This window comes from Oncorhynchus mykiss, unplaced genomic scaffold (genome assembly GCF_013265735.2).
Source record: "Oncorhynchus mykiss isolate Arlee unplaced genomic scaffold, USDA_OmykA_1.1 un_scaffold_225, whole genome shotgun sequence".
NCBI classification, from domain to species: domain Eukaryota; kingdom Metazoa; phylum Chordata; class Actinopteri; order Salmoniformes; family Salmonidae; genus Oncorhynchus; species Oncorhynchus mykiss.
In genome coordinates, this window is record NW_023493693.1 from 472,000 (window position 1) to 491,979 (window position 19,980).

The following is a 19,980-nucleotide window of genomic DNA, read 5'->3' on the forward strand; positions in this document are numbered from 1 at the left end:
GGTATAGTGATGTCATTATTGGGGTATAGTGATGTCATTATTGGGGTATAGTGATGTCTTTATTGGGGTATAGTGATGTCATTATTGGGGTATAGTGATGTCATTATTGGGGTATAGTGATGTCATTATTGGGGTATAGTGATGTCATTATTGGGGTATAGTGATGTCATTATTGGGGTATAGTGATGTCATTATTGGGGTATAGTGATGTCATTATTGGGGTATAGTGATGTCTTTATTGGGGTATAGTGATGTCTTTATTGGGGTATAGTGATGTCATTATTGGGGTATAGTGATGTCATTATTGGGGTATAGTGATGTCATTATTGGGGTATATTGATGTCATTATTGGGGTATAGTGATGTCATTATTGGGGTATAGTGATGTCATTATTGGGGTATAGTGATGTCATTATTGGGGTATAGTGATGTCATTATTGGGGTATAGTGATGTCATTATTGGGGTATAGTGATGTCATTATTGGGGTATAGTGATGTCTTTATTGGGGTATAGTGATGTCATTATTGGGGTATAGTGATGTCTTTATTGGGGTATAGTGATGTCTTTATTGGGGTATAGTGATGTCTTTATTGGGGTATAGTGATGTCATTATTGGGGTATAGTGATGTCATTATTGGGGTATAGTGATGTCTTTATTGGGGTATAGTGATGTCATTATTGGGGTATAGTGATGTCATTATTGGGGTATAGTGATGTCTTTATTGGGGTATAGTGATGTCTTTATTGGGGTATAGTGATGTCATTATTGGGGTATAGTGATGTCATTATTGGGGTATAGTGATGTCAGTATGGGGTATAGTGATGTCATTATTGGGGTATAGTGATGTCTTTATTGGGGTATAGTGATGTCTTTATTGGGGTATAGTGATGTCTTTATGGGGTATAGTGATGTCTTTATTGGGGTATAGTGATGTCTTTATTGGGGTATAGTGATGTCTTTATGGGGTATAGTGATGTCTTTATTGGGGTATAGTGATGTCTTTATGGGGTATAGTGATGTCTTTATTGGGGTATAGTGATGTCTTTATTGGGTATAGTGATGTCTTTATGGGGTATAGTGATGTCATTATTGGGGTATAGTGATGTCATTATGGGGTATAGTGATGTCTTTATTGGGGTATAGTGATGTCTTTATTGGGGTATAGTGATGTCATTATTGGGGTATAGTGATGTCTTTATGGGGTATAGTGATGTCATTATTGGGGTATAGTGATGTCATTATTGGGGTATAGTGATGTCATTATTGGGGTATAGTGATGTCATTATTGGGGTATAGTGATGTCTTTATTGGGGTATAGTGATGTCTTTATTGGGGTATAGTGATGTCATTATTGGGGTATAGTGATGTCTTTATTAGGGTATAGTGATGTCTTTATTGGGGTATAGTGATGTCATTATTGGGGTATAGTGATGTCTTTATTGGGGTATAGTGATGTCTTTATTGGGGTATAGTGATGTCATTATTGGGGTATAGTGATGTCATTATTGGGGTATAGTGATGTCAGTATGGGGTATAGTGATGTCATTATTGGGGTATAGTGATGTCTTTATTGGGGTATAGTGATGTCTTTATTGGGGTATAGTGATGTCTTTATGGGGTATAGTGATGTCTTTATTGGGGTATAGTGATGTCTTTATTGGGGTATAGTGATGTCTTTATGGGGTATAGTGATGTCTTTATTGGGGTATAGTGATGTCTTTATGGGGTATAGTGATGTCTTTATTGGGGTATAGTGATGTCTTTATTGGGTATAGTGATGTCTTTATGGGGTATAGTGATGTCATTATTGGGGTATAGTGATGTCATTATGGGGTATAGTGATGTCTTTATTGGGGTATAGTGATGTCTTTATTGGGGTATAGTGATGTCATTATTGGGGTATAGTGATGTCTTTATGGGGTATAGTGATGTCATTATTGGGGTATAGTGATGTCATTATTGGGGTATAGTGATGTCATTATTGGGGTATAGTGATGTCATTATTGGGGTATAGTGATGTCATTATTGGGGTATAGTGATGTCATTATTGGGGTATAGTGATGTCATTATTGGGGTATAGTGATGTCATTATTGGGGTATAGTGATGTCATTATTGGGGTATAGTGATGTCTTTATTGGGGTATAGTGATGTCTTTATTGGGGTATAGTGATGTCTTTATGGGGTATAGTGATGTCTTTATTGGGGTATAGTGATGTCTTTATTGGGGTATAGTGATGTCTTTATGGGGTATAGTGATGTCTTTATGGGGTATAGTGATGTCATTATTGGGGTATAGTGATGTCATTATTGGGGTATAGTGATGTCTTTATTGGGGTATAGTGATGTCTTTATTGGGGTATAGTGATGTCTTTATTGGGTTATAGTGATGTCTTTATTGGGGTATAGTGATGTCATTATGGGGGTATAGTGATGTCTTTATTGGGGTATAGTGATGTCTTTATGGGGTATAGTGATGTCTTTATTGGGGTATAGTGATGTCATTATTGGGGTATAGTGATGTCTTTATTGGGGTATAGTGATGTCTTTATGGGGTATAGTGATGTCTTTATGGGGGTATAGTGATGTCTTTATTGGGGTATAGTGATGTCATTATTGGGGTATAGTGATGTCTTTATTGGGGTATAGTGATGTCATTATTGGGGTATAGTGATGTCATTATTGGGGTATAGTGATGTCTTTATGGGGTATAGTGATGTCTTTATGGGGTATAGTGATGTCATTATTGGGGTATAGTGATGTCATTATTGGGGTATAGTGATGTCATTATTGGGGTATAGTGATGTCATTATTGGGGTATAGTGATGTCTTTATGGGGTATAGTGATGTCTTTATGGGGTATAGTGATGTCATTATTGGGGTATAGTGATGTCATTATTGGGGTATAGTGATGTCTTTATTGGGGTATAGTGATGTCTTTATTGGGGTATAGTGATGTCATTATTGGGGTATAGTGATGTCTTTATTGGGGTATAGTGATGTCATTATTGAGGTATAGTGATGTCATTATTGGGGTATAGCGATGTCTTTATGGGGTATAGTGATGTCTTTATGGGGTATAGTGATGTCATTATTGGGGTATAGTGATGTCATTATTGGGGTATAGTGATGTCATTATTGGGGTATAGTGATGTCTTTATTGGGGTATAGTGATGTCTTTATTGGGGTATAGTGATGTCTTTATGGGGTATAGTGATGTCTTTATTGGGGTATAGTGATGTCTTTATTGGGGTATAGTGATGTCTTTATTGGGGTATAGTGATGTCATTATTGGGGTATAGTGATGTCATTATTGGGGTATAGTGATGTCTTTATGGGGTATAGTGATGTCTTTATGGGGTATAGTGATGTCTTTATTGGGGTATAGTGATGTCTTTATTGGGGTATAGTGATGTCTTTATGGGGTATAGTGATGTCTTTATTGGGGTATAGTGATGTCTTTATGGGGTATAGTGATGTCATTATTGGGGTATAGTGATGTCTTTATTGGGGTATAGTGATGTCTTTATGGGGTATAGTGATGTCATTATTGGGGTATAGTGATGTCTTTATTGGGTATAGTGATGTCATTATTGGGGTATAGTGATGTCTTTATTGGGGTATAGTGATGTCATTATTGGGGTATAGTGATGTCATTATTGGGGTATAGTGATGTCATTATTGGGGTATAGTGATGTCTTTATTGGGGTATAGTGATGTCTTTATTGGGGTATAGTGATGTCTTTATGGGGTATAGTGATGTCTTTATTGGGGTATAGTGATGTCTTTATTGGGGTTTGGTGATGTCTTTATTGGGGTATAGTGATGTCATTATTGGGGTATAGTGATGTCTTTATTGGGGTATAGTGATGTCATTATTGGGGTATAGTGATGTCTTTATGGGGTATAGTGATGTCTTTATTGGGGTATAGTGATGTCATTATGGGGTATAGTGATGTCATTATTGGGGTATAGTGATGTCTTTATTGGGGTATAGTGATGTCTTTATTGGGTATAGTGATGTCTTTATGGGGTATAGTGATGTCATTATTGGGGTATAGTGATGTCTTTATTGGGGTATAGTGATGTCTTTATTGGGGTATAGTGATGTCATTATGGGGTATTGTGGGGTATTGTAAAATAATTTACAGGGTTAATAACCTCTGGGGGGGTAGTGGGGTGTACAGGGTTAATAACCTCTGGGGGGGGTAGTGGGGTGTACAGGGTTAATAACCTCTGGGGGGGTAGTGGGGTGTACAGGGTTAATAATCTCAGGGGGGGGGGGGGGTAGTGGGGTGTACAGGGTTAACCTCTGGGGGGGGGGGGGTAGTGGGGTGTACAGGGTTAATAAACTCTGGGGGGGGGGGGTAGTGGGGTGTACAGGGTTAACCTCTGGGGGGGGGGGGTAGTGGGGTGTACAGGGTTAATAACCTCTGGGGGGGGGGGTAGTGGGGTGTACAGGGTTAATAACCTCTGGGGGGGGGGGGGTAGTGGGGTGTACAGGGTTAATAACCTCTGGGGGGGGTAGTGGGGTGTACAGGGTTAATAATCTCTGGGGGGTGGTAGTGGGGTGTACAGGGTTAACCTCTGGGGGGGGGGTAGTGGGGTGTACAGGGTTAATAACCTCTGGGGGGGGGGGGGTAGTGGGGTGTACAGGGTTAATAACCTCAGGGGGGGGGGGGTAGTGGGGTGTACAGGGTTAATAACCTCTGTGGGGGGGGGGGGGGGGTAAGTGGGGTGTACAGGGTTAATAACCTCTGTGGGGGGGGGGGGGGGGGTAAGTGGGGTGTACAGGGTAAAAAACCTCTGGGGGGGGGGGTAGTGGGGTGTACAGGGTTAATAATGTTCACACACGACAGGCAGGACTCATTTCATTCACATGTTTAATTCATTAATGCTCTGGGTGAAAACTAAGAAACCAAAGAACAGACAGAAAAGCCCAACAACAACAACAACATTGTTTAAAAGACAGAAGGCTTCAAGGCAATGTTCCCCGTTAGCAGAGATCTCATTAGCTTTAAAACGTCACACTAGAAGGTGGTTCCCGGGTCCCGGGCCGTACTGAAAGACATCCTGCATCACGTCCTCTTCACCACGCCACGGCCCAGAGTCGTGTGCTACGTCGGGGGTACGGTGTCCTTCGAGATGAGCCCGTAGCTTCTGGACAGAGTCGATATGAAGTAAGTAGGGTTTAAGTCACAAATAGCACCTTGTGCACTACCCTTGACCGGAGCGGCTCTGGTAGGGCACTAAATAGGGCGGGGGGGGGGGGGTCAAACTGATTCCAAGCAGGGCCCTAGTGTCTGCTGGGTTTCCCCCTTTCAATTAAAGACCTAGACAACCAGGTGAGGGGGGAGTTCCTTACTAATTAGTGACCTTTTTAATTCCATTCAATCAGGAACAAAAACCCACAGACACTCAACCCCTCCAGTGGAATGAGTTTGACACTATGGGGGGGGGTTTGTTGTCATCGGGGCGTCGGTCCAGCTCCAGTCTGCTGGTTGAGCCGTTAGATCGTGAGGTATGTTGTTTTGGAGGGGGAGGAGGGGGGGATCGTGGTGCTGCTTCTTTAATGCAGCAAACACTTTAATCTTCATACAAAATGGCTGCCGTGGCAGTCTAAAAACCTAGTTCAGTTCCTACCACACTGAACTGTCCCTCCCTCATGGATCTAACGTGGACTAGTGTTAGGTAATATGGTGAAACTCCCTCCCTCATGGATCTAACGTGGACTAGTGTTAGGTAATATGGTGAAACTCCCTCCCTCCCAAGCTGAAGGTGACACTCCCTCCCTCCCAAGCTGAAGGTGAAACTCCCTCCCTCCCAAGCTGAAGGTGAAACTCCCTCCCTCCCAAGCTGAAGGTGAAACTCCCTCCCTCCCAAGCTGAAGGTGAAACTCCCTCCCTCCCAAGCTGAAGGTGAAACTCCCTCCTTCCCAAACTGATGGTGAAACTCCCTCCCTCCCAAACTGATGTTTACATCTATAATGTTTATAAATCCACGAGGGGAAGTGCACACATCATGGAGGAGAGAATCAGACCCAAAGGGAACCCTATTTCTTATATATAGTGCACTACTTTAGACCAGAGCCCTATGGCACCCTATTCCCTATATAGTGCACTACTTTATACCACAGCCCTATGGCACCCTATTCCCTATATAGTGCACTACTTTATACCACAGCCCTATGGCGCCCTATTCCCTATATAGTGCACTACTTTATACCACAGCCCTATGGCACCCTATTCCCTATATAGTGCACTACTTTATACCTGAACATTATATGGCCCTGGTCTAAAATAGTGCCCTATATATAGGGAATAGGGTGCCATAGGGCTCTGGTCTAAAATAGTGCCCTATATATAGGGAATAGGGTGCCATAGGGCTCTGGTCTAAAATAGTGCCCTTATATAGGGAATAGGGTGCCATAGGGCTCTGGTCTAAAATAGTGCCCTATATATAGGGAATAGGGTGCCATAGGGCTCTGGTCTAAAATAGTGCCCTATATATAGGGAATAGGGTGCCATAGGGCTCTGGTCTAAAATAGTGCCCTATATATAGGGAATAGGGTGCCATAGGGCTCTGGTCTAAAATAGTGCCCTATATATAGGGGATAGGGTGCCATAGGGCTCTGGTCTAAAATAGTGCCCTATATATAGGGGATAGGGTGTCATAGTAGACGCAGGGTTTGAATGTGTCCTCTCCCAAACGGGCCTCCAGGCTCATTACAACAGAACTTGATGGGTTGGTAGTTGTATCAGACAAGGCAGAAGAAAGGTGTGTCAAAGTTTTAAAAACAAACGTTCTGTACAAACATATACACAGTTTGGTTTTGTTAAAGCAGTGTGTGTGTGTGTGTGGGGGGGGGGGGGGGCTGAATAGTTTAAAAATAGTGCAATGGTAAGCTTCTTCTGGTTCAACGTTTCCTTCTGCTACATAATGCCAAGGGGCAGTCTGAAGGCACCGAGTTGTTTTACGCGCAGTCACCGCGGAGATGGAGGGAGGAGCGTCCCGCCAATACAGTTACAACACAGTCACCGCGGAGACGGGACGGAGGACAGTCAGGTTCCTGCAGAGATGAGGGAGAGTAGAATGTTTTGTGATAAAACAATGATCTATAACTGTACAACAATATGGATCCAGATTAAGGATACTTCTATACTTCGGCTACTTGACTGTCAGAATGTAAACGAAACAACAGGAAGATAAAGTCATTACCCAGTATAAAGTCACGCCACCGCGGCCCGGTCAGGCCCCTCCCACGCGATTTTCTCATGACTTTTGTTGGCGGCGGGGTCGGTGATTGGCTCGTGGCTTTCGCTGGCGGCGGGGTCGGGGATTGGCTCGTGGCTTTCGCTGGCGGCGGGGTCGGTGATTGGCTCGTGGCTTTCGCTGGCGGCGGGGTCGGTGATTGGCTCGTGGCTTTCGCTGGCGTCGGGGTCGGGGATTGGCTCGTGGCTTTCGTTGGCGGCGGGGTCTGTGATTGGCTCGTGGCCTTCCCTGAATTTTTCTGTTTGCCTCTCCTGTTCCCGGCTCGGACCTGGTTGTGCTCCTGAACCATCACCTCCTGCGGCGAGCCGCTAGACTCCTTCCAGGGAACTCTCCTCTTCCTTCTCTCCGTTTTCACAGCTTTGTCGTCCTCTCCGCTCCTCTCCTCCTGTCTGGTCTCGTCGGGGCAGTATGTGTCGTCTAGATTGACGGTGCAGACGTCCCACTCCTTCTCAACGGTGGACTCTGTGTCGGGGGAGTTGATCTTCTTGAGGAACACGCAACACTCCTTCAGTCTCTCTGGACTCCAGGCTTTAGAGCTGAGACGCTGCTGTTTGGTGAGGCCTGTCAGCTGGTTGGGGCTGCAGGGATGACTGGTCTCTGAGGAGGCAGGTAGACAGTGGTGATGTGGAGACCTGGTGAGCTCCTCCCTGGGCTGAGCAGAAGGCCAGACCTGGTGAGGTGAGTTGCCTTCCTCCACCAGGCTTCTCCTCCAGATCAGCCTGTTGGGCTGCTTGGCTCTGAGGGCCCAGGTGAGGAACTTTTCTCTGACTCTGAGCAGAGTGGTTCTGTACGTCCCGAGGGCCCTGACCTTCCTACAAGGAGCTCTAAGACGCAGCCCGCCAGACGCCGGCCTCGCAGTGAACAGACGCCGCCTGGCATTCAGCTCTCTTCCACGTTGGAGCCGTTCCTGGGCCAGACGGAGCTGGGCGGGGCTCTTCGGCACAGCTTTGGCAAACTTCTTGATGTGTTTGCGTAGTCGTATGGTCTGCGGGCTGGGAAAGACGCTCTCCCTGCTGGCGTTCCGGGGGTAGTGCAGGAGCTCATAGGGGTTTCGGGAGCTGGTCTTCTTCACAATGCCCAGAGACTGAGTCTCAGTGGTCTGCATGAACCAGGAGGCCAGCCTCTCCACGCTGCAGCGCCGGTCAAACAGCAGCCGCACTGCCGACCCAACCTCTGGCTCCCAGGAGGACAAAGAGTCGTCGTCGAGTCTCTGCTTGGCGGACATGATCGTCCCCGTCCTGGTGGTATGGGTGGTAGCGGCAGTGGCAGCGACCCAGCTTTGGGATATGAGGCGGATCCTGCGAGCCAGCTCTTGGTTCAGGCTGTCCTGGTCGGAGGAGACGGGCCACCACCTCAACGCCTCGCTGGAGCTGGCTGGGAAAATGGAGTCTACCGAAACCCCCGCTACCTGGCTCAGGTCCTCACACAACACCCCTCCTCTTCCCTCGCTCCTCCTCTCCTCCCTCCCGGACAGCAGCTCCTCCCGCCCTGGGGTGTCCTCTCCTCCCTCCTCCTTCCTCTTGCGATGGCTGCCCTTGCTGCTGGCCCTGTTGATCAGTAGCTGTCTGGATCGGCGCAGCAGGGCGGTACTGTGGCTCAGGGACCTAGAGGTGGAGGTGGCTACAGAGTGAAGCAGGTATACTGAAGGCTTCCTCACTCTCACAGAGTGACGCACCGCCAACACAGGAGGAGTCTGGGTCTGACGCTCCCTCTCTCCATCCTTGGACTCTGTCGTTCTCTCTATCTGCATCCGAGTGGCGTCCTCGCTAGTCGGCGTGCTGCTGATTTTCCTGGGCTCTTTGGAAGGCTGGGGTTCAGGAAGGAGGGCTTTCCGCTGACAGAGCTTCTCCGGAGATTTCCTGTCCCGGTTCATGTGGACCTTGCGTTTCCCCGGCGACGTGGTGGTGACGGTAACAGAGATTCCGGAGATCTTGACCTTGGCGGGTCTCCCTGGACGACGCATGGCCGCGGTACACTGCAGCTTCTGGCACTTGATAATGTTGCTGCTGTTGCTGGCATGGGGAGCGAACCTCTTCTCCTTCACCGGTCTGACGAAGTTCAGATCCATCAGCTGCTCTGTAGCCTGGAGACAAGCAGCCTCCTCCGACACTGTCCTCTTTGTCCTGTGGGAGCGTCCGTACACCACGGTGATCTTCAGGTTCCTGTTGGCTGGGTCTCTCTCCTCGTTGCCCTCCTCCCTGGTGCTGCAGCCTAAGGGAACTCCACTGGACCGGTCCTGACCACCCTGCCTGGAGCCACAGCTCGGCTCTACACCCCTTTGCTTGGGCGGGCGGCCGATCGGCCTCTTGGCCCTCTTCTCCAGCTGGGGGCCCAGTTTCTTGGGACGTCCCGGACGTCTCTTTGTGGGGGTGGTTTCACGAAAAGGAGGCGAGCCGTCTCCGTTCTGGGACCCGGGAGACCGTTTTGGCGGGCTACCCCCCTCTCCTCGTCTCATCGTTCCACACAGCTTTGGTGATGACGATATGGTGTTCTTGGGTGGACTCCTGGTCTGGAGGGGACTCCTGGTCTGGAGGGGACTCCTGGTCTGGAGGGGACTCCTGGTCTGGGGTGGACTCCTGGTCTGGGGTGGACTCCTGGTCTGGGGTGGACTCCTGGTCTTCGGTGGACTCCTGGTCTGTGGTGGACTCCTGGTCTTCGGTGGATTGTGAGTCTTCTCTGGGGTCTTCTCTGGACTTCCAGCCCACGATGACTCCTCACAGGGGTCAAAGGTCTCCTGTCCATGCCAGCTGGATCCTGGTGCAGCCGCCTTCAGGGTGTACCTCACCCCCTCCTCACCCACTACTGCAGACACAAACATCAGCTTGATGGGGCTGATGTACTGAGGCTGCCCTGTGGGGACCTCTGGCCTGGAGGCTGTCTGAGGGCTCGCTGGTTGGGACTGTTGGGCGGAGTGGGAGGAGCGTAAGCGCCCAAAAGGTTTGGCTGCTCTGAGCCTAACGTCTGCCCTGTTCTGGGAGCGCTGTTTAGGGGGACTCTGCTGCTCAGAGGAAGCTGCAGTGACGGGAATCACCTGACCTCGTCTCTGTGACTCACGGTCTGAAGTCTGACCTCTTGCTGTTGATCTACAGCCTCTGCCTCCCATCCTCTCCTGACTGACATCCTCAGGACTGGATGCCAGCGGTAATTCCTCTTCTCTTGCTTCGCCCAACCCCTCAGCCGTGTCTGTGGCCGAGGACGGGGAGTCTGTGCAATTGGTGTTGGGGGCATTGAGTGGTTGCCGATCCTTTGGCGTCCTCTGGGCGGAGAAGATCCTCTCTGAGAAACAGGCAGCAGAATACATCATCCTGGGCTCTGTGACGTAGGAGGAGAACCGCTGGGGAGGGACGATGCTCCTCCTGGACCTCCCAGCCTCGCTGCTCCTCCCCACCACCACCTGGCTGTTGCAGCCTGGCTGGGACCTGCTGCCTCTCCTGGTTCTGCAGGGGTGGGAAGGGCTATTCCTGGCTGACACTCTGCTACTGTCCTTGCTGCTGCCTGCTGTCTCCTCCTCTTCCTCTCTACTCCTCTCAGGAAGACCACTGCTGGTACTACCTGGTGACTCCTCCTCTTCCTCTCTACTCCTCTCAGGAAGACCACTGCTGGTACTACCTGGTGACTCCTCTTCCTCTCTACTCCTCTCAGGAAGACCACTGCCATGGTCACAGGCGCTGCTGGTACTACCTGGTGACTCCTCCTCTTCCTCTCTACTCCTCTCAGGAAGACCACTGCTGGTACTACCTGGTGACTCCTCCTCTTCCTCTCTACTCCTCTCAGGAAGACCACTGCCATGGTCACAGGTGCTGCTGGTACTACCTGGTGACTCCTCCTCTTCCTCTCTACTCCTCTCAGGAAGACCACTGCCATGGTCACAGGTGCTGCTGGTACTACCTGGTGACTCCTCCTCTTTCCTCTTCTCAGGGAGGTCACTCCTACTGCTGTCCTGACAGGTGATGTTCCAGCTCTCTGGTTTGTGTTGGTCCTCCTGCGGGGGACTCTGTTGTGTAGAGGAGAGGACTGGGGGTTTCTCCATCTCCTCCTTCATGCCGACTCTATCCTTCGTGACTCTCACTGGACCTGCCTCCTCTGCTGTCACCTTCGACGTCGCGCCCTCCTTCACTCTACCGGTCTCTCCCTCCTTCACTCTACCGGTCTCTCCCTCCTTCACTCTACCGGTCTCTCCCTCCTTCACTCTACCGGTCTCACCCTCCTTCACTCTAACGGTCTCGCCCTCCTTCACTCTACCGGTCTCGCCCTCCTTCACTCTACCGCTCTCTCCCTCCTTCACTCTACCGGTCTCTCCCTCCTTCACTCTACCGGTCTCGCCCTCCTTCACTCTACCGGTCTCGCCCTCCTTCACTCTACCGCTCTCTCCCTCCTTCACTCTACCGGTCTCTCCCTCCCCGGTCTCTCCCTCCTTCACTCTACCGGTCTCTCCCTCCTCCACTCTACCGGTCTCTCCCTCCTTCACTCTACCGGTCTCTCCCTCCTCCTCTGTGATTCTGTCTATCTCTGCTGTAACAGGGGTTGGTTCAGGTGACGAGCAGGTAGAAAAGGGCGTGGCACTGCGGCTCTTGTTCTTCCCTAGCGACAGCCTCCTGCCCAGCGATTGGTTCAGCCTGGCCAGCTCCCGTTTGATTAGCACGGTCTGGCGCCGGGCGGACGACTGGTCGGGCAAAGTCGCCATGGCAGCCAGGGCCTCCTGTCGCCGCCGGGAACGCGTCCGAGGTGGATGGCTCTCGTTGTTGTCATGGTGATGCAACATGTCGTTTAGGCTGTAGTCGCTGCCGCCACCCGTGTTCAGAACGGTGGTGATGATCTCACTCAGGTGGGCGTCGGCCTGGGACTCTGCAATGTGCCGATTGGCCGAGGTCGTCAGGTGGGGATCCTTCTCTAGGTTGTGATTGGCTAAGGCAGAGCTGAGTGGAGGATCCTCACCCACCTCCCCACCACACCCAGCCTCCTCCTCTTTTTCCCCCTCCTGCTGCTCCCTGTCCTCACCCACCTCCCCACCACACCCAGCCTCCTCCTCTTTTTCCCCCTCCTGCTGCAGAAGAGAGGGAGGCTTGTCTTCCTCCTTACCGTCCATGTCTGAGGGTATGGGGGAGAGAGGGGGAGGAGAGGGGGTGCGGGATCGCTCTCTCTTGAGGACAGGGCACTCGCTTCCTCCTCCACCTCCCGGGGTTGTGTGTCTGACCGGGGCCAGGTAGGTGTGTTCTGAGCAGCAGGAGGCACAGGGCTGGGGGTTGGAGCAACAGACAGAGGCCACGGGACAGACTGAGGGATTAGGGCACAGAGCGGAGGATGAACGAGAAGAGGAGGATGTGAAAGAGCACAGAGAAGAGGAGGAGCGAACCCCAGTGGTGATGTGTCCCAGGGACAGGCTCTGGCAGGACAGGCAGCGGAGGCTCTGGAGGCAGAAACAGACAGGAGGCAGCCAGCAGCAACAGCCTGGACCACCTGGTGTCTTCCAGTCAGTCGGACGCGTGGCTCCACGACGGCTCCAACAGCCAGTGAAGGAAGGAGGAGAGGAAGTGTCGTCCTGTTGTTTGGCCACCAGGTGGCCGCAGAGAGGGTCTGGGGGCGGGACGAGGCGGCGATGGGCGTCCCTGTAGGCCAATGATAGACGGTGCTGCTGGTGGGCGAGCCTCAGGATTCGCTGGAGCAGAGAGCGATGGGCGGGGCATAACGTGGAGCGTACCGCTTCCAGAGCAGAGCTCCTCCCACTTGGGGCATCGGGCATCCCAGCATCCTCTGCTTCCCTCTGGGGTTCATCCGTAACCGGGGGCAACAGGGAGCTAGAGATAGACAGGGGATAGGAAAAATCTTTAATTTCATTTAAAAGGAGCCGCTTCATTAGATTCACCAAGTAAACCGTAGGACTCATTCTTATGCAGATTCATTACCATCACAGAAACAATGACCACACAACAGAAGCCGGTTTATTTATGAAGGCAGAGAGGCTTTATACCAACGCAGAACAGACGGTCAACAACTCTAACAGTCAACACAAAGCACTGGTGGTCTCATACGGAAAAAATCTACTTAAATTTAGCAATATTTGAGATTCTTCAAAGTAGCTACCCTTTGCCTTGACAGCTTTGCACACTCTTGGCATTCTCTCAACCAGCTTCATGAGGTAGTCACCTGGAATGCATTTCAATTAACAGGTGTGCCTTAAGTTAATTTGTGGAATTTCTTTCCTTCTTAATGCGTTTGAGCCAATCAGTTGTGTTGTGACAAGGTAGGGGTGGTATACAGGAGATAGCCCTATTTGGTAAAATACCAAGTCCATATTATGGCAAGAACAGCTCAAATAAGCAAAGAGAAACGACAGTCCATCATTACTTTAAGACATGAAGGTCAGTCAATACGGAAAACGTCAAGAACTTTGAAAGTTTCTTCAAGTTCAGTCGCAACAATCATCAAGTGCTGTGATGAAACTGGCTCTCATGAGGAATGTCACAGGAAAGACCCAGAGTTACCTCTGCTGCAGAGGATGAGTTCACTAGAGTTACCAGCCTCAGAATTTGCAGCCCAAATAAATGCTTCAGAGTTCAAGTAACAGACACATCTCAACATTAACTGTTCAGAGGAGACTGTGTGAATCAGGCCTTCATGGTCGAATTGCTGTAAAGAAACCACTACTAAAGGACACCAATAAGAAGAGACTTGATTGGGCCAAGAAACACGAGCAATGGACATTAGACCGGTGGAAACGAGTCCAAATTGGAGATGTTTGGTTCCAACGCCATTTCTTGGTGAGATGCAGAGTAGGTGAACGGATGATCTCAGCATGTGTGGTTCCCACCGTGAAGCATGGAGGAGGATGTGTGATGGTGTGGGGGTGCTTTGCTGGTGACACTGTCTGTGATCAACCCATAAAAGTTGAGTGGTGATAACAGCCTGTCTTTATAGAGGCGACCCCCATAAGGGTTGAGTGGTGATAACAGCCTGTCTTTATAGAGGCGACCCCCATAAGGGTTGAGAGGTGATAACAGCCTGTCTTTATAGAGGCGACCCCCATAAGGGTTGAGCGGTGATAAAAGCCCACCATAAGGGTTGAGTGGTGATAACAGCCTGTCTTTATAGAGGCGACCCACCATAAGGGTTGAGAGGTGATAACAGCCTGTCTTTATAGAGGCGACCCCCATAAGGGTTGAGAGGTGATAACAGCCTGTCTTTATAGAGGCGACCCACCATAAGGGTTGAGAGGTGATAACAGCCTGTCTTTATAGAGGCGAGGGTTGAGGGTTGAGAGGTGATAACAGCCTGTCTTTATAGAGGTGATAACAGCCCACCATGAGGGTTGAGATGTGATAACAGCCTGTCTTTATAGAGGCGACCCCCATAAGGGTTGAGATATAGAGGCGACCCCCATAAAGGTTGAGAGGTGATAACAGCCCACCATGAGGGTTGAGATGTGATAACAGCCTGTCTTTATAGAGGCGACCCCCATAAGGGTTGAGCGGTGATAAAAGCCCACCATAAGGGTTGAGTGGTGATAACAGCCTGTCTTTATAGAGGCGACCCACCATAAGGGTTGAGAGGTGATAACAGCCTGTCTTTATAGAGGCGACCCCCCCATAAGGGTTGAGAGGTGATAACAGCCCACCATGAGGGTTGAGATGTGATAACAGCCTGTCTTTATAGAGGCGACACCCCCATAAGGGTTGAGAGGTGATAACAGCCCACCATGAGGGTTGAGATGTGATAACAGCCTGTCTTTATAGAGGCGACCCCTATAAGGGTTGAGAGGTGATAACAGCCTGTCTTTATAGAGGCGACCCCCATAAGGGTTGAGAGGTGATAACAGCCCACCATGAGGGTTGAGATGTGATAACAGCCTGTCTTTATAGAGGCGACCCACCATAAGGGTTGAGAGGTGATAACAGCCCACCATAAGAGTTGAGTGGTGATAACAGCCCACCATAAGGGTTGAGAGGTGATAACAGCCTGTCTTTATAGAGGTGACCCCCATAAGGGTTGAGAGGTGATAACAGCCTGTCTTTATAGAGGCGACCCCCATAAGGGTTGAGTGGTGATAACAGCCCACCATAAGAGTTGAGTGGTGATAACAGCCCACCATAAGGGTTGAGAGGTGATAACAGCCCACCATAAGAGTTGAGAGTTGATAACAGCCCACCATAAGAGTTGAGTGGTGATAACAGCCCACCATAAGGGTTGAGATGTGATAACAGCCCACCATGAGGGTTGAGATGTGATAACAGCCTGTCTTTATAGAGGCGACCCCCATAAGGGTCGAGATGTGATAACAGCCCACCATAAAGGTTGAGTGGTGATAACAGCCCACCATAAGGGTTGAGAGGTGATAACAGCCTGTCTTTATAGAGGTGACCCCCATAAGGGTTGAGAGGTGATAACAGCCTGTCTTTATAGAGGCGACCCCCATAAGGGTTGAGTGGTGATAACAGCCCACCATAAGAGTTGAGTGGTGATAACAGCCCACCATAAGGGTTGAGAGGTGATAACAGCCTGTCTTTATAGAGGCGACCCCCATAAGGGTTGAGTGGTGACAACAGCCTGTCTTTATAGAGGCGACCCCCATAAGGGTCGAGATGTGATAACAGCCCACCATAAGAGTTGAGTGGTGATAACAGCCCACCATAAGAGTTGAGTGGTGATAACAGCCCACCATAAGGGTTGAGAGGTGATAACAGCCTGTCTTTATAGAGGCGACCCACCATAAGGGTTGAGAGGTGATAACAGCCTGTCTTTATAGAGGCGACCCCCATAAGGGTTGAGAGGTGATAACAGCCTGTCTTTATAGAGGCGACCCACCATAAGGGTTGAGAGGTGATAACAGCCTGTCTTTATAGAGGCGAGGGTTGAGGGTTGAGAGGTGATAACAGCCTGTCTTTATAGAGGTGATAACAGCCCACCATGAGGGTTGAGATGTGATAACAGCCTGTCTTTATAGAGGCGACCCCCATAAGGGTTGAGATATAGAGGCGACCCCCATAAAGGTTGAGAGGTGATAACAGCCCACCATGAGGGTTGAGATGTGATAACAGCCTGTCTTTATAGAGGCGACCCCCATAAGGGTTGAGTGGTGATAACAGCCTGTCTTTATAGAGGCGACCCCCATAAGGGTTGAGCGGTGATAAAAGCCCACCATAAGGGTTGAGTGGTGATAACAGCCTGTCTTTATAGAGGCGACCCACCATAAGGGTTGAGAGGTGATAACAGCCTGTCTTTATAGAGGCGACCCCCATAAGGGTTGAGAGGTGATAACAGCCCACCATGAGGGTTGAGATGTGATAACAGCCTGTCTTTATAGAGGCGACACCCCCATAAGGGTTGAGAGGTGATAACAGCCCACCATGAGGGTTGAGATGTGATAACAGCCTGTCTTTATAGAGGCGACCCCTATAAGGGTTGAGAGGTGATAACAGCCTGTCTTTATAGAGGCGACCCCCATAAGGGTTGAGAGGTGATAACAGCCCACCATGAGGGTTGAGATGTGATAACAGCCTGTCTTTATAGAGGCGACCCACCATAAGGGTTGAGAGGTGATAACAGCCCACCATAAGAGTTGAGTGGTGATAACAGCCCACCATAAGGGTTGAGAGGTGATAACAGCCTGTCTTTATAGAGGTGACCCCCATAAGGGTTGAGAGGTGATAACAGCCTGTCTTTATAGAGGCGACCCCCATAAGGGTTGAGTGGTGATAACAGCCCACCATAAGAGTTGAGTGGTGATAACAGCCCACCATAAGGGTTGAGAGGTGATAACAGCCCACCATAAGAGTTGAGAGTTGATAACAGCCCACCATAAGAGTTGAGTGGTGATAACAGCCCACCATAAGGGTTGAGATGTGATAACAGCCCACCATGAGGGTTGAGATGTGATAACAGCCTGTCTTTATAGAGGTGACCCCCATAAGGGTTGAGAGGTGATAACAGCCTGTCTTTATAGAGGCGACCCCCATAAGGGTCGAGATGTGATAACAGCCCACCATAAAGGTTGAGTGGTGATAACAGCCCACCATAAGGGTTGAGAGGTGATAACAGCCTGTCTTTATAGAGGTGACCCCCATAAGGGTTGAGAGGTGATAACAGCCTGTCTTTATAGAGGCGACCCCCATAAGGGTTGAGTGGTGATAACAGCCCACCATAAGAGTTGAGTGGTGATAACAGCCCACCATAAGAGTTGAGTGGTGATAACAGCCCACCATAAGGGTTGAGAGGTGATAACAGCCTGTCTTTAAAGAGGCGACCCCCATAAGGGTTGAGTGGTGACAACAGCCTGTCTTTATAGAGGCGACCCCCATAAGGGTCGAGATGTGATAACAGCCCACCATAAGGGTTGAGTGGTGATAACAGCCCACCATAAGGGTTGAGAGGTGATAACAGCCTGTCTTTATAGAGGTGACCCCCATAAGGGCTGAGAGGTGATAACAGCCTGTCTTTATAGAGGCGACCCCCATAAGGGTTGAGAGGTGATAACAGCCCACCATGAGGGTTGAGATGTGATAACAGCCTGTCTGTATAGAGGCGACCCACCATAAGGGTTGAGAGGTGATAACAGCCCACCATGAGGGCTGAGATGTGTTAACAGCCTGTCTTTATAGAGGTGACCCCCATAAGGGTTGAGAGGTGATAACAGCCTGTCTTTATAGAGGCGACCCCCATAAGGGTCGAGATGTGATAACAGCCCACCATAAAGGTTGAGTGGTGATAACAGCCTGTCTTTATAGAGGCGACCCCCATAAGGGTTGAGAGGTGATAACAGCCTGTCTTTATAGAGGCGACCCCCATAAGGGTTGAGTGGTGACAACAGCCTGTCTTTATAGAGGCGACCCCCATAAGGGTCGAGATGTGATAACAGCCCACCATAAGAGTTGAGTGGTGATAACAGCCCACCATAAGGGTTGAGAGGTGATAACAGCCCACCATAAGAGTTGAGAGTTGATAACAGCCCACCATAAGAGTTGAGTGGTGATAACAGCCCACCATAAGGGTTGAGAGGTGATAACAGCCTGTCTTTATAGAGGCGACCCCCATAAGGGTTGAGAGGTGATAACAGCCCACCATGAGGGTTGAGATGTGATAACAGCCTGTCTATAGATGCGAACCCCCATAAGGGTTGAGAGGTGATAACAGCCCACCATGAGGGTTGAGATGTGATAACAGCATGTCTTTATAGAGGTGACCCCCATAAGGGTTGAGAGGTGATAACAGCCTGTCTTTATAGAGGCGACCCCCATAAGGGTCGAGATGTGATAACAGCCCACCATAAAGGTTGAGTGGTGATAACAGCCTGTCTTTATAGAGGCGACCCCCATAAGGGTTGAGAGGTGATAACAGCCTGTCTTTATAGAGGCGACCCCCATAAGGGTTGAGTGGTGACAACAGCCTGTCTTTATAGAGGCGACCCCCATAAGGGTCGAGATGTGATAACAGCCCACCATAAGGATTGAGTGGTGATAACAGCCCACCATAAGGGTTGAGAGGTGATAACAGCCTGTCTTTATAGAGGTGACCCCCATAAGGGTTGAGAGGTGATAACAGCCTGTCTTTATAGAGGCGACCCCCATAAGGGTTGAGAGGTGATAACAGCCCACCATAAGAGTTGAGAGGTGATAACAGCCCACCATAAGAGTTGAGTGGTGATAACAGCCCACCATAAGAGTTGAGAGGTGATAACAGCCCACCATAAGAGTTGAGAGGTGATAACAGCCCACCATAAGAGTTGAGAGGTGATAACAGCCCACCATAAGAGTTGAGAGGTGATAACAGCCCACCATAAGGGTTGAGAGGTGATAACAGCCTGTCTTTATAGAGGTGACCCCCATAAGGGTTGAGAGGTGATAACGGCCTGTCTTTATAGAGGCGACCCCATAAGGGTTGAGTGGTGATAACAGCCCACCATAAGGGTTGAGAGGTGATAACAGCCTGTCTTTATAGAGGTGACCCCCATAAGGGTTGAGAGGTGATAACAGCCTGTCTTTATAGAGGCGACCCCCATAAGGGTTGAGTGGTGATAACAGCCTGTCTTTATAGAGGCGACCCCCATAAGGGTTGAGAGGTGATAACAGCCTGTCTTTATAGAGGCGACCCCCATAAGGGTTGAGCGGTGATAAAAGCCCACCATAAGGGTTGAGTGGTGATAACAGCCTGTCTTTATAGAGGCGACCCACCATAAGGGTTGAGAGGTGATAACAGCCTGTCTTTATAGAGGCGACCCACCATAAGGGTTGAGAGGTGATAACAGCCTGTCTTTATAGAGGCGAGGGTTGAGGGTTGAGAGGTGATAACAGCCTGTCTTTATAGAGGTGATAACAGCCCACCATGAGGGTTGAGATGTGATAACAGCCTGTCTTTATAGAGGCGACCCCCATAAGGGTTGAGATATAGAGGCGACCCCCATAAAGGTTGAGAGGTGATAACAGCCCACCATGAGGGTTGAGATGTGATAACAGCCTGTCTTTATAGAGGCGACCCCCATAAGGGTTGAGTGGTGATAACAGCCTGTCTTTATAGAGGCGACCCCCATAAGGGTTGAGCGGTGATAAAAGCCCACCATAAGGGTTGAGTGGTGATAACAGCCTGTCTTTATAGAGGCGACCCACCATAAGGGTTGAGAGGTGATAACAGCCTGTCTTTATAGAGGCGACCCCCATAAGGGTTGAGAGGTGATAACAGCCTGTCTTTATAGAGGCGACCCACCATAAGGGTTGAGAGGTGA

At 49.7% G+C, this 19,980-nt stretch overlaps 1 protein-coding gene across 9 annotated transcripts in view; it reads right to left on the reverse strand.

Annotated features, from left to right (window-relative positions):
- Window positions 1–6,546: 6,546 nt before the first annotated feature.
- LOC118948220 (serine/arginine repetitive matrix protein 2-like) overlaps window positions 6,547–19,980 on the reverse strand; it is a 48,398-nt gene continuing 34,964 nt past the window's right edge. For 3 of the 9 annotated variants that reach the window (XM_036973183.1, XM_036973190.1, XM_036973191.1), the window contains 2 exons: window positions 7,218–13,066; window positions 6,547–7,068 (listed from right to left, as the gene is read on the reverse strand). In XM_036973183.1, coding sequence (XP_036829078.1) covers window positions 7,061–7,068; window positions 7,218–13,066 — 5,857 coding nt within the window. In that variant the 3' untranslated portion in view covers window positions 6,547–7,060. The remainder of the gene's footprint in view (window positions 7,069–7,217; window positions 13,067–19,980) is intronic. The other 6 variants (XM_036973189.1, XM_036973188.1, XM_036973186.1 and 3 more) reach the window with 6 other exon arrangements.